Source organism: Triturus cristatus, chromosome 1_1 (assembly GCF_964204655.1).
Source record: "Triturus cristatus chromosome 1_1, aTriCri1.1, whole genome shotgun sequence".
Classification (NCBI taxonomy): Eukaryota; Metazoa; Chordata; class Amphibia; order Caudata; family Salamandridae; genus Triturus; species Triturus cristatus.
In genome coordinates this window covers 112,661,380-112,676,177 of record NC_140579.1, presented here as the reverse complement: position 1 = coordinate 112,676,177, position 14,798 = coordinate 112,661,380, and the positions used below count along the sequence as shown (strand labels likewise).

Here is a 14,798-nt window from a genome sequence, read left to right as displayed (position 1 = left end):
GAGAACTGGGGGTGGCACAAGAGGGGGGCGAGCTGAGCCCAGGGTGCGCCTGCACCTGTATCCCTTAGGGTGGAGAACTGGGGGTGGCACAAGAAGGGGGCGAGCTGAGCCCAGGGTGCGCCTGTCCCTGCATCCCTTAGGGTGGAGAACTGGGGGTGGTACAAGAGGGGGGTAAGGTGAGCCCAGGGTGCGCCTGCACCTGTATCCCTTAGGGTGGAGAACTGGGGGTGGCACAAGAGGGGGGCGAGCTGAGCCCAGAGTGCGCCTGCACCTGTATCCCTTAGGGTGGAGAACTGGGGGTGGCACAAGAGGGGGGCGAGCTGAGCCCAGGGTGCGCCTGTCCCTGCATCCCTTAGGGTGGAGAACTGGGGGTGGTACAAGAGGGGGGTGAGCTGAGCCCAGGGTGCGCCTGCACCTGTATCCCTTAGGGTAGACAACTGGGGGTGGCACAAGAGGGGGGCGAGCTGAGCCCAGGGTGCGCCTGCACCTGTATCCCTTAGGGTGGAGAACTGGGGGTGGCACAAGAGGGGGGGCGAGCTGAGCCCAGGGTGCGCCTGCACCTGTATCCCTTAGGGTGGAGATCTGGGGGTGGCACAAGAGCGGGGTGAGCTGAGCCCAGGGTGCGCCTGCACCTGTATCCCTTTGGGTGGAGATCTGGGGGTGGCACAAGAGGAGGGTGAGCTGAGCCCAGGGTGCGCCTGTCCCTGCATCACTTAAGGTGGAAGAGTGGGGGCGGCACAGTGGAGGGGCGAGCTGAGCCCAGGGTGCTCCTACCCCTGTATCCCTTAGGGTGGAGAACTGGGGGTGGCACAAGAGGGGGGTGAGCTGAGCCCAGGGTGCGCCTGTCCCTGCATCCCTTAAGGTGGAAGAGTGGGGGGTGGCACAGTGGAGGGGCGAGCTGAGCCCAGGGTGCGCCTACCCCTGAATCCCTTAGGGTGGAGGAGTGAGGGTAGCACAAGACAGGGGGCAAACTGATCCCAGGGTGCCCCAGCTCCTGTATCCCTTAGGGTGGAAGAGTGGGGGATGGCGAGCTGATCCCAGGGTGCGCCTGTCCCTTGAACCCATAGGGTGGAAGAGTGGGGGTTGGCACGGAGGGCGAGCTGAGCCCAGGGTGCACCTGTCCCTGTATCCCTTCGGGAGGAAGAGTGGGGGGCTGCACAAGAGGGGGGGGGAGTGAGAGCTGAGCCCAGGGTGCGCCTGTCCCTGTATATCTTAGGGTGGAAGAGTGGGAGGGGGCACAAGAGAGGGGGGCGAGCTGAGCCCCGAGTGCGCCTGTCCCGCAGTGTGGGCCAGTGGTCTCCGAACTTTTTTATGCTGTGCCCCCCCCCAACCCCCGCCCCCAGTGAAAACAAAAAATCGGACCCCCCATCATAACTGTTCACAATTATTTCAATAAATTGGCATTGTTTCGATTTATTTAAAGTTACATCGCAGGTAAGTTCTGTTACCGTTTTAAAAATGCAATCAAATACATGATCGACAAACCTACTATCCTGGTCGGGCAGGCCTCACTAACGCGTGCAAGTGTGCCAGTGTGGGCATTAGAAATGAAGGTGGGTGTGAAGCATATTCGGAGTCCCTTCCCTTGTGACACCTTCTCCCAGCCAGGATGTAAATGACAAAAGATGTTACTGATGGCCCATTACAGAGCGGCTTACTGCCCCTCACCCCCTACCCCCCCCCCCCCCAAAACAATGCCCTGCTGTCAGCATAATGCTTCCTCTGGCCAGAGCTTGGCCCCCCTGGGATCCGGGGGGAGTGGGGGGGGGGGGGGGGCAGGTTCAAGACCCTTGGCGTAGGCAGTGGTGTAGCAAGTCTGTCTTGGATCCCAGTACAAGAAAGCACATCGGTGACCCCAGTGCCACTGCACCTGCTGCACCACTGATATCTACCCCCTGTGTGCGGATAAGTGATGGGGCGTGCCGCGTGACTGTGTCGCAGCTTTAAGTGTGAGGAGCCCTGAATATCACCTCGCATGCTAAGACTGACCTTCTTCTTACAGGTGGAACCACTCAAACAACGACCAACAACACGACCATCACCTCCAACTTCACCCCAGGTGAGGGCTTGAACCACAAGACCCAGGGAGAGGGGCAGAGAGCGAGGAGGTGGAGCGCGCACTGAGGGGGCGGGGCAGAGAGCGAGGGGGTGGATCGTACACTGAGGGGACGGGCAGAGAGCGAGGGGGTGGAGCGCGCACTGAGGGGGCGGGGCAGAGAGCGAGGGGGTGGATCGTACACTGAGGGGACGGGCAGAGAGCGAGGGGGTGGAGCGCGCACTGAGGGGGCGGGGCAGAGAGCGAGGGGGCGGAGCGCGCAATGAGGGGGAGCGGCAGAGAGCGAGGGGACGGAGCGCGCACTGAGGGGGAGGGGCAGAGAGCGAGGGGGCGGATCGTACACTGAGGGGAAGGGGCAGAGAGCGAGGGGGCGGAGCGCGCACTGAGAGAGAGGGGCAGAGAGCGAGGGGGCGGATCGTGCACTGAGGGATCGGGGCAGAGAGCAAAGAGTCGGAGAGTGCAGTGAGGGAGAGGAGCAGAGAGCGAGGGGGCGGAGCGCGCACTGAGAGAGAGGGGCAGAGAGCGAGGGGGCGGAGCGCGCACTGAGGGATGGGGCAGAGAGCAAGGAGTCGGAGCGTGCAGTGAGGGAGAGGGGCAGAGAGCGAGGGGGCGGAGCGCGCAGTGAGGGAGAGGGGCAGAGAGCGAGGGGCAGAGCGCGCAGTGAGGGAGAGGGGCAGAGAGCGAGGGGGCAGAGCGTGCAATGAGGGAGTGGGGCAGAGAGCGAGGGGCGGAGCGCGCAGTGAGGGAGCGGGGCAGAGAGCGAGGGGGTGAATCGTACACTGAGGGGAGGGGCAGAGAGCGAGGGGGCGGAGCACGCAGTGAGGGAGAGGGGCAAAGAGCGAGGGGGCGGAGCACGCACTGAGGGGGAGGGGCAGAGAGCGAGGGGCGGAGCGCGCAGTGAGGGATCGGGGCAGAGAGCGAAGGGGTGGAGCTCACATTGAGGGAGAGGGGCAGAGAGCGAGGGGGCAGAGCGTGCACTGAGGGATCGGGGCAGAGAGCGAGAAGCGGAGCGCGTACTGAGGGATCGGGGCAGAGAGCAAGGAGTCGGAGCATGCAGTGAGGGAGAGGGGCAGAGAGCGAGGGGGTGGAGCGCGCAGTGAGGGAGTGGGGCAGAGAGCGAGGGGGCGGAGCGCGCAGTGAGGGAGCGGGGCAGAGAGCGAGGGGGCGGATCATACACTGAGGGGAGGGGCAGAGAGCGAGGGGGCGGAGCGCGCAGTGAGGGAGAGGGGCAGAGAGTGAGGGGGCGGAGCGCGCACTGAGAGAGAGGGGCAGAGAGCGAGGGGGTGGAGCACGCACTGAGGGTCCGGGGCAGAGAGCAAGGAGTCGGAGCGTGCAGTGAGGGAGAGGGGCAGAGAGCGAGGGGCGGAGCGCGCAGTGAGGGAGAGGTGCAGAGAGCGAGGGGGCGGAGAGCGCACGGAGAGAGAGGGGCAGAGAGCGAGTGGGCGGAGCACACTCTGAGGGATGGGGCAGAGAGCGAGGAGGCGGGGCGCACAGTGAGGGATCGGGGCAGAGAGCGAGGGGGCGGTGCGCGCACTGAGAGAGAGGTGCAGAGAGCCAGGGGGCGGAGCGCGCACTGAGAGAGAGGGGCAGAGAGCGAGGGGGTGGAGCGCACTCTGAGCGATGGGGCAGAGAGCGAGGGGGCGGAGCCCGCACTGAGGGATCGGGGCAGAGAACAAGGAGTCGGAGCGCGCAGTGAGGGAGAGGGGCAGAGAGCGAGGGGGCAGATCACATACTTAGGGAATCTGGTGTGGACTGGGGGCAAAGGGCATAAACTGAGGAAGAGAGGCCAAGTCTGAGGGAACAGGGTGTTGAATGAGGGAGTGGGTGCACACTGAGAGTGTGGGTTGCACACTGAGGGAGCAGGGTGCACACTGAAGGAGCGAGTGCACACTGAGAGTGTGGAATGCACACTCAGAGGGTGACTGCACACATAACAGTGGTGCACATTGAGAGAGCAGGGTGCACACTGAGAGCATGGGGTGCAGTTGTGGGGTGGGCAGCATGAGGTAAGGTGGGTGGTTAGAGCAGGTGTGGCGTGGGCAGCATGATGTAAGGTGAGTAGTTAGAGCAGATGTGGGGTGGGCAGCATATGGTAAGGTGGGTGGTTAGAGCTGTTGTGGGGTGAGCAGCATGTGTGGTTAGAGCAGGTGTGAGAGGTGAGTAGGATGAAGTAAGGTGTGTGGGTAGAGCAAGTGAGGGGTGGGCAGCATATGGTAAGGCGGGTGGTTAGAGCAGATGTGGGGTGGGCAGCATGATGTAATGTGAGTAGTTAGAGCAGGTGTGTTGTGAGTAGGGTGATGTAAGGTGTGTGGGTAGAACAAGTGTGGGGTGGGCAACATAAGGTAAGGTGGGTGGTTACTCAATGACTAGTGATGCTATAACTTATTATTTCTCCACAGTCACTGCAACCAACGCCACCACCGGCAGCACCACACAAGCCATCCTTACCACACTAGGTAAGTGATTAGTGCCGCTGCCCGACCTAGTGCATCTCTTCCAGTGCACCCCCTAGGAAGGGACGCGCCTCTAGACGCTTGTGTCAATATGTGAGCGTTGATGCAGAAGCAAAGATTCCTGCATTGTTATTCATACTTTCCAAGGGGCCATATTGCAATTGGGCTGATATTCCCTCGGCCCGGAAGTGGTGAACTAGTAGTTCCGGTCTCGATTTCCAGGGCAGTATTCCCACACCACCTTCATGTAGTTTTGTTTTCAGGTACAACATGGAGGCCTGAAGTGAGAAAGCCTGTTTGGAAGAAGAGCTGGTATAAGAGGCAGTGTGTAGTGGTGTGTGGTGGCATATGGGGGTGCGTGATGGCATGTGATGGTGTGTGGTGGCATCTGGTGGGGTGTGGTCATATGTGGTGGTGCGTGGTGGTATGTGGTGGCATGTGGTTGAGAGTGGTGGAACGTGGTGATGTGTGGTGGCATGTGGGGGGTGTGATGGTATGTGGTGGTGTGTGGTGGCATATGGTGCTGTGTGGGGGCATGTGGTGGTGTGTGGCGGCATGTGGTGGTGTTTGATGGCATGTGATCATGTGTGGTGGCATGTGGTGGTGTGTGATGGCATGTGATGGTGTGTGGTGGCATGTGATGGTGTGTGGTCGCATGTGGTGGTGCATGGTGGTATGTGGTGGTGTGTGGTGGCATGTGGTTGTGTGTGGTGGCACGTGGTGGTGTGTCTGGTGGCATGTGGGGGTGTGTGATGGCACATGGTGGTGTGTGGTGGCATGTAGTACTGTGTACTGGCATGTGGTGGTGTGTGGTGGCATGTGGTGGTGTTTGACGGCATGTGGTCATGTGTGGTGACATGTTGTGGTGTGTAATGGCATGTGATTGTGTATGATGTCACATGGTGGTGTGTGGTGGCACATTGTGGTGTGTGTTGGCATGTTGTGGTGTGTGGTGGCATGTGGTGGCATATGTGGGTGTGTGGTGGCATATGGTGTTGTGTGGTGGCATGTGGTGGTGTGTGATGACATGTAGTGGTGTGATGGCATGTGGTGGTGTATGGTGGCACATGTTGGTGTGTGGTGGCACATGGTGGTGTATGATGGGGCATAGTGGTGTGTGGTAGCATGTGTGGGGGTGTGGTGGCATATGGTGTTGTGTGGTGGCATGTGGTGGTGTGCGATGGCATGTGGTGGTGTATGGTGGCACATGGTGGTGTGTGATGGCATGTGGTGTGTGGTGGCATGTTGTGGTGTGTGGTGGCATGTGGTGGCATATGTGGGTGTGTGGTGGCATGTGGTGGTGTGCGATGGCATGTGGTGGTGTATGGTGGCACATGGTGGTGTGTGGTGGCACGTGGTGGTGTATGATGGCACGTTGTAGTGTGTGGTGGCATGTGGTGGTGTGTGGTGTCACATGGTGGTGTCACATGTTCTGTTATGTTAATTATATGTATAGAGTGTGCGGTTACCTGGGAGTGTCCTGGCGCTGATAGCTCAACTCTACTGAGCCAGGGTAGCACAGGAAGTGTAGCTGAAGGAAACTTTAAGCTAAAAAGCCAAGTTTTAAGTTCTTTCCTGAATGCGAGGAGGTCAGTGGAGTGCCTCAAACCCTACTGGAGTGCATTCTACACTTTGGCTGCACCTTTAATAAAACGTCTCCCCGCCACGAGGCTTTCTTTGTGGGTGGGACGCTCACTAGTTTGGCTCCTAGTGACCGTAAGGTTCTTGTGGGTGTGTACCATTGAAACTGGCGAATCAGGAATTCAGGACCCTGACCATGTAGTGCCTTAAAGACAATACACAGTGACTTAAAGTGCATCCGTTTCCTTATGGGCAGCCAGTGAAGTCTTTTGATTTCCTTGGCTACAGATACAAATTTGGGGGTGCCTGTCACAAGTCTTGCTGCCGCATTTTGCAGGATCTGCAATTTATTTAAGTGCCCCCAGTTGCGTTCTAGCCATTTACCACATGGTGGTGTACGGTGGCATGTGGTGGTGTGTGGTGGCACATGGTGGTGTGAAATGGCATGTAGTGGTATGTGGTGGCATGTGGTGGTGTGTGGTGTCATGTGGTGGTGTGTGGTGTCACGTGGTGTGTGTGGGGGGGAAAAGCAGTTACAAAGCATGCGGTACAATGCATGCAATTACAACACAGTCATTACAACGACTGCGTTGTTACAACGTGAACCATTACAACGCAAGCCATTTCAACGACTTGCTGTAGGGCGCACGCTTAACTAAGGAATAGTATAATTTACCATTCCAAAACCTTCCCTACTGTTGTGCACACTGGAGATGAAATAGTAAATTATACTATTCCTAAGTCTAGCGCGCTCCCTACAGCAAGTCGTTGAAACAACTTGCGTTGTAATGGTTCGCGTTGTAACAATATTGTTGTTGTAATACCGCATGCGATGGAATGACATACATTCGGTGTGTGGTGGCACGTGGTGGTGTGTGGTGGCACGTGGTGGTGTGTGGTGGTATGTGGTGGTGTGTTGGTGCCACGTGGGTGTGTCACGTGGTGGTGTGTGGTGGCACGTGGTGGCACGTGGTGGTGTGTGGTGGAATGTGGTGGTGTGTAGTGGTATGTGGTGGTGTGTGATGGCACATGATTGTTTGTGGTGGCACGTGGTGGTGTGTGGTGTCATGTGGGGGTGTGTGATGGCATGTGGTGGTGTGTGGTGCCACGTGGTGTTGTGTTGTTGCTTGTGGTGGTGTGTGGTGTCACGTGGTGGTGTGCCAGTCAAGTGGTCAGGTAGGATTAAGTCAGATGAGTCGATTCAATAGTGATGGCTTGATCTCTTGGTCCACGCCCTGGTATTAAAGCAAGTGTCCATCACCCGTGTGACCAGAACAGGAAACACCGCTATTAATGTGTACAGTAGTGGGGTACATGGCAGAACTGCCTATTGGCTGATCCTAGGACATCCATGCAGCATGTCATCAATGGGCCCTCTCGTTCACTCTTCTTGTATGTAATGTGTGCATACAAGTGATGTGATACATGTGAGGTGGGGTTCCCATGTTAGAACCGCCATGCCCATGCCTGCAGCTCGTATGTTGGTAGGGTGTTTTCTGGTGTCTAGGGCTAGGCATGTCTGGTCCCTCACCTTCTCCCTATGCTGCCCCCTCCCTCTAGAATTCTTCCTGCAGCCAAGTGCAGCTGTCCGGCTTGGATCACTCTCTCCCAGCAGGGACATAGAGAGCCCTCCTCTTGCACTGGGCCTGGACACTGACCGGCACCAGGGGTCAGCCTGTGACATTACTAGACCTGGGTGTTAGATTTTTAGTACAGGTTTCTTGTCCTGTGCTGAAAAATCAGTGCGAACGGCACCTTGCACAGTGTGAGAGGGCGCTGCTTCTTTCTATTACTCAGAGGGGCTCACTCCCTCACCCTCAGAGGGGCCGACTCCCCCACCCTCAAAGAGCCTGATTCCCTCACCCTCAGAGGGGCTCACTCCCTCACCCTCAGAGGGGCCGACTCCCCCACCCTCAAAGAGCCTGATTCCCTCACCTTCAGAGGGGCGAGATCACTCACCCTCAGAGGGGCTCACTCCCTCACCCTCAGAGAGGCTGACCCCTCCACCAGCCTGATTCCCTCACCTTCAGACGGACGAGCCCCCCCACCCTCAGAGTAGCCGACTCCCCCCACACTCAGAGTGTCTGATTCCCTCACCTTCAGAAGGACCAGTTCCCCCACCCTAAGGGAGTCTGATTTCCTCCCCTTTAGAGGGACCAGTTCCCCCACCCTCGGAGGAGTCGACCCCCCTCCACCCTCAGTGAGTCTGATTCTCTCCCCTTCAGCTTGACCAGTTCCCCCACCCTCAGAGGACCAACTCACCCCACCCTCAGAGAGTCTGATTCCCTCACCCTCAGAGGGAACAGCTCCCAACCCTCAGAGAGTCTGATTCTCTCACCTTCAGAGGGATGAGATCCCACACCCGCAGAGGGGCTGACTGCCCTAAAGGTGCTGGCTCCCTACCCTCAGAGGGTTTTATTCCCTCACCTTCAGAGGAATGAGCTCACTCATCTTCAGAATGGCCAGCTCCCCCACCCTCAGAGAGTCTGATTTCCTCCCCTTTAGAGGGAACAGCTCCCCCAACCGCAGAGGAGCCGACTCTCCCCACACTCAGAGAGTCTGATTCCCTCACCCTCAGAGGGAACAGCTCCCCACCCTCAGAAAGTCTGATTCCCTCACCTTCAGAGGGGCGACCATCTCCCCCATCCTCAGAGAGTCTGATTCCCTCACCTTCAGAGGGAAGAGCTCCCCCATCCTCAGAGAGTCTGATTCAGAGGGACGAGCTCCCCCACCCACAGAGGGGCTGACAGCCTTAGAGGGTCTGACTGCCTCGCCCTCAGAGGGGCTGGCTCCCCACCCTCAGAGAGTCTGATTCCCTCACCTTCAGAGGGACGAGCTCCCCCACCCTCAGAGAGTCTGATTCCCCTCAGAGAGTCTGATTACCTCACCTTCAGAGTGACGAGCTCCCCCACCCTCAGAGAGACTGAGTCCCTCACCCTCAGAGGGAACAGCTCCCAACCCTCAGAGAGTCTGATTCCCTCACTCTCAGAGGAGCCGACTCCCCCCACCACCCTCAGAGAGTCTGATTCCCTCACCTTCAGAGGGACGAGCTCCCCCACCCTTAGAGAGTCTGATTCCCTCAGAGAGTCTGATTCCCTCACCTTCAGAGGGATGAGCTCCCCCACCCTCAGAGAGTCTGATTCCCTCACCCTCGGAGGGAACCGCTCCAAACCCTCAGAGAGTCTGATTCCCTCACTCTCAGAGGAGCCGACTCCCCCCACCACCCTCAGAGAGTCTGATTCCCTCACCTTCAGAGGGATGAGATCCCGCACCCGCAGAGGGGCTGACTGCCCTAGAGGGGCTGGCTCCCTACCCTCAGAGGGTCTGAATCCCTCACCTTCAGAGGAATGAGCTCACTCATCTTCAGAGTGGCCAGCTCCCCCACCCTCAGAGAGTCTGATTTCCTCCCCTTTAGAGGGAGCAGCTCCCCACCCTCAGAGTCTGATTCCCTCAGCTTCAGACGTGAGGGAATTGAAGTGTAGTAAATGCCCTTTGTGAATTCCCAAATGCGTAAAGTTAGACTTTCGTCAAACTTTACCTTTGTGAATCGGGCACAATGTGTTTACCACTAGGCCATATGGCTCAGTACTATTTTCACTAGTTCATACAGCACAGTACTATGTTGACTAGTTCATAGATCTCAGTACTATTGTCACTAGGTCATATGGCTCAGTACTATTTTCACTACTTCATAGAGCACAGTACTATTTTCACTAGTTCATACAGCACAGTACTATTTTCATTATCATAGAGTGCAGTACTATTTTCACTAGCTTATAGAGTTCAGTACTATTTTCACTAGTTCATAGAGCCCAGAACTATTTTCACTAGTTTATTGAACTCAGTACTATTTTCATTAGTTAGTTCATGGAGCTCAGTACTATTTTCACTAGTGCATAGAGCTCAGTACTATTTTCACTAGTTCCTAGAGCTCAGTACGGTTTTCAATGGTTAATAGAGCTCAGAACTATTTTGACTAGTTCATGGAGCTCAGTACTATTTTCACCAGTTGATAGAGCTCATAACTATTTTCACTAGATTATAGAGTTCAGTAATATTTTCACTAGTTCATAGAACCCAGAACTATTTTCACTAGTTTATAGAGCTCCATATTACTTTCACTAGTTCATAGAGCTCAGTACTATTTTCAATAGTTTATGGAGCTCTTTACTATTTTAACTAGTTCATAGAGCTCTTAACTATTTGCACTAGCTTATAGAGCTCAGTACCATTTTCACTAGTTCATAGTGCTTAGTACCATTTTCACTGCTTATAGAGCTAACTATTTTCACTAGTTCATAGAGCTCAGTACTGTTTTCACTAGTTCATAGAGCTCAGTACTATTTTCACTAGTTTATAGAGCTCAGTACTAATTTTACTAGTTGATAGAGCCCAGTACTATTTTCACTAGTTCCTAGAGCCCAGAACTATTTTCACTAGGTTATAGAGCTCAGAACTATTTTTACTAATTTATAAAGCGCAGTACTAATTTCACTTGTTCACTGAGCACAGTACTATTTTCACTAGCTTATAGAGCTCAGTACTATTTTCACTAGTTCATGGAGCTCAGTAGTATTTTCACCAGGTTATAGAGCTCAGCACTGTTTTCACTAGTTCATACAGCTCAGTACTATTTTCAATACTTCATAGAGCTCAGTACTATTTTCTCTAGTTCATAGAGCTCAGTACTATTTTTACTAGTTGATAGAGCTCAGTACTATGTTCACTAGTTCCTAGAGCCCAGAACTATTTTCACTAGTTTATAGAGCTCAGAACTATTTTCACTAGTTTATACAGCTCAGAACTATTTTTACTAGTTTATAAAGCTCGGTACTAATTTCACTTGTTCACCGAGCACGGTACTATTTTCACTAGCTTATAGAGCTCAGTACTATTTTCACTAGTTCATGGAGCTCAGTAGTATTTTCACCAGGTTATAGTGCTCAGCACTGTTTTCACTAGTTCATACAGCTCAGTACTATGTTCAATACTTCATAGAGCTCAGTACTATTTTCTCTAGTTCATAGAGCTCAGTACTATTTTTACTAGTTGATAGAGCTCAGTACTATGTTCACTAGTTCCTAGAGCCCAGAACTATTTTTACTAGTTTATAGAGCTCATAACTATTTTCACTAGTTCATAGAGCTCAGAACTATTTTCACTAGTTTATAGAGCTCAGAACTATTTTTACTAGTTTATAAAGCTCAGTACTAATTTCACTTGTTCACCGAGCACAGTACTATTTTCACTAGCTTATAGAGCTCAGTACTATTTTCACTAGTTCATAGAGCTCAGTAGTATTTTCACCAGGTTATAGAGCTCAGCACTGTTTTCACTAGTTCATACAGCTCAGTACTATTTTCAATACTTCATAGAGCTCAGTGCTATTTTCTCTAGTTCATAGAGCTCAGTACTGTTTTTACTAGTTGATAGAGCTCAGTACTATGTTCACTAGTTCCTAGAGCCCAGAATTATTTTCACTAGTTTATAGAGCTCAGAACTATTTTCACTAGTTCATAGAGCTCAGAACTATTTTCACTAGTTTATTGAACTCAGTACTATTTTCTTAGTTAGTTCATGGAGCTCAGAACTATTTTCACTAGTTTATTGAACTCAGTACTATTTTCATTAGTAAGTTCATGGAGCTCAGTACTATTTTCTCTAGTTCATAGAGCTCAGTACTATTTTTACTAGTTGATAGAGCTCAGTACTATGTTCAATAGTTCCTAGAGCCCAGAATTATTTTCACTAGTTTATAGAGCTCAGAACTATTTTCACTAGTTCATAGAGCTCAGAACTATTTTCACTAGTTTATACAGCTCAGAACTATTTTTACTAGTTTATAAAGCTCGGTACTAATTTCACTTGTTCACCGAGCACGGTACTATTTTCACTAGCTTATAGAGCTCAGTACTATTTTCACTAGTTCATGGAGCTCAGTAGTATTTTCACCAGGTTATAGTGCTCAGCACTGTTTTCACTAGTTCATACAGCTCAGTACTATGTTCAATACTTCATAGAGCTCAGTACTATTTTCTCTAGTTCATAGAGCTCAGTACTATTTTTACTAGTTGATAGAGCTCAGTACTATGTTCACTAGTTCCTAGAGCCCAGAACTATTTTTACTAGTTTATAGAGCTCATAACTATTTTCACTAGTTCATAGAGCTCAGAACTATTTTCACTAGTTTATAGAGCTCAGAACTATTTTTACTAGTTTATAAAGCTCAGTACTAATTTCACTTGTTCACCGAGCACAGTACTATTTTCACTAGCTTATAGAGCTCAGTACTATTTTCACTAGTTCATAGAGCTCAGTAGTATTTTCACCAGGTTATAGAGCTCAGCACTGTTTTCACTAGTTCATACAGCTCAGTACTATTTTCAATACTTCATAGAGCTCAGTGCTATTTTCTCTAGTTCATAGAGCTCAGTACTGTTTTTACTAGTTGATAGAGCTCAGTACTATGTTCACTAGTTCCTAGAGCCCAGAATTATTTTCACTAGTTTATAGAGCTCAGAACTATTTTCACTAGTTCATAGAGCTCAGAACTATTTTCACTAGTTTATTGAACTCAGTACTATTTTCTTAGTTAGTTCATGGAGCTCAGAACTATTTTCACTAGTTTATTGAACTCAGTACTATTTTCATTAGTAAGTTCATGGAGCTCAGTACTATTTTCTCTAGTTCATAGAGCTCAGTACTATTTTTACTAGTTGATAGAGCTCAGTACTATGTTCAATAGTTCCTAGAGCCCAGAATTATTTTCACTAGTTTATAGAGCTCAGAACTATTTTCACTAGTTCATAGAGCTCAGAACTATTTTCACTAGTTTATTGAACTCAGTACTATTTTCTTAGTTAGTTCATGGAGCTCAGAACTATTTTCACTAGTTTATTGAACTCAGTACTATTTTCATTAGTAAGTTCATGGAGCTCAGTACTATTTTCACTAGTGGATAGAGCTCAGTACTATTTTCACTAGTTCCTAGAGCTCAGTACTGTTTTCAATGGTTAATAGAGCTCAGACCTATTTTGACTAGTTCATGGAGCTTAGTACTATTTTCACCAGTTGATAGAGCTCAGTACTATTTTCACTAGCTTATAGAGTTCAGTATTATTTTCACTAGTTCATGGAGCCCAGAACTATTTTCACTAGTTTATAGAGCTCAGTATTATTTTCACTAGTTCATAGAGCTCAGTACTATGTTCACTAGTTCATAGAGCTCAGTACTATTTTCACTTGGTCATAGAGCTCAGTACTATTTTCACTAGTTTATGAAGCTCCTTACTATTTTCACTAGTTCATAGAGCTCTTAACTGTTTGCACTATTTTATAGAGCTCATTACTATTTTCACTAGGTCATAGAGATTAGTATCATTTCCACTGGTTTTTAGAGCTCTTAACTATTTTCACTAGTTCATAGAGCTCTTAACTATGTTCACTAGTTCATAGAGCTCAGTACTGTTTTCTCTAGTTCATAGCGCTCAGTACTGTTTTCACTGGTTCATAGAGCTCAGTACTATTTTCACTAGTTCATGGAGCTCAGTAGTATTTTCACCAGTTTATAGAGCTCAGTACTATTTTCACTAGTTCATGGAGCTCAGTAGTATTTTCACCAGTTTATAGATCTCAGTACTATTTTCACTAGTTCATGGAGCTCAAAACTATTTTCACTAGTTCACAGAGCTCAGTACTATTTTCACTGTCTTGTAGAGCTCAGTACTATTTTCACTAGTTCATAGAGCTCAGTACTATTTTCTCCACTTGATAGAGCTCAGTACTATTTTCACTAGTTCACGGAGCTCAAAACTATTTTCACTAGTTTATAGAGCTCAGAACTATTTTCACTAGTTTATAGAGCTCAGAACTATTTTCACTACTCCTTAGAGTACGCGCTGTAGGCACTTTTGTCTCCTATGCAGCATTTACACAGGTACACCCGACTCTCGGTTACGTCATCATCTACCAGCACACATGATGATGCAGAATGAGCCCAGGAGAGTAAACTTTACGTCTGCTATTGTGTCATAAGATTCTAGGGTTGTGACTCACCTGCGCCAGGCAGAATCCTAACCACACTTACACATCTGTGAGGCAAAAACATTTACTGAAACTGGATGTAAATATTATCTCTGGTATTTAATATCTATTTTAGTACATCAATGCTCATTTTTATCTTAGAAGATATGAATGTAAAATGAGAAATGTTGCTATCGACTATGTCATCATGATGCATTTGTTTTATGTTTCACTGCTATTTATTATAGTTTATGTGCGTATCTCGTTTTTTATGCACAGATTATAGTTAGATTTTTGGAGTTGTTCGGCTCTTTGAAAATATGGATCTTACATTTTTGTTTTACTCTTATTTTCAGTCTGTATATTCTCTATACTTTTGTTTGTACAGTATTATTTTAATTTATGTCTCAATATTTGTGGCTTTCATGTGAGATTTTATTGTTTTTTATAACAGTATTTTTTTCGTCCAAAGTTTACTATTATCTCACTGCTGACAGGGATTTTTTTTCAGTGTCCACTGCTTCACAGAATTATCTTGTTCTGCTTATGTTTAAGGATAATCTTTTTTTTGGGCTCACCATTTTTTTTGTAATGTCTAAGGTTGTTTAAAAAAAAAATATTTTAACAAATATAATTCCTCAGTTACTAAAGTTCTTCTATTGCTTCAGTTATTCTTGTTACCACCT

At 50.0% G+C, this 14,798-nt stretch overlaps 1 protein-coding gene across 1 annotated transcript in view; it reads left to right on the top strand.

Annotated features, from left to right (window-relative positions):
- Nucleotides 1-14,798, top strand: part of LOC146869694 (uncharacterized) — an 87,552-nt gene that overhangs the window by 63,103 nt on the left and 9,651 nt on the right. Inside the window, exons 5-6 of the mRNA XM_085611998.1 lie at nucleotides 2,003-2,059; nucleotides 4,456-4,512. Coding sequence (XP_085468124.1) covers nucleotides 2,003-2,059; nucleotides 4,456-4,512 — 114 coding nt within the window. The remainder of the gene's footprint in view (nucleotides 1-2,002; nucleotides 2,060-4,455; nucleotides 4,513-14,798) is intronic.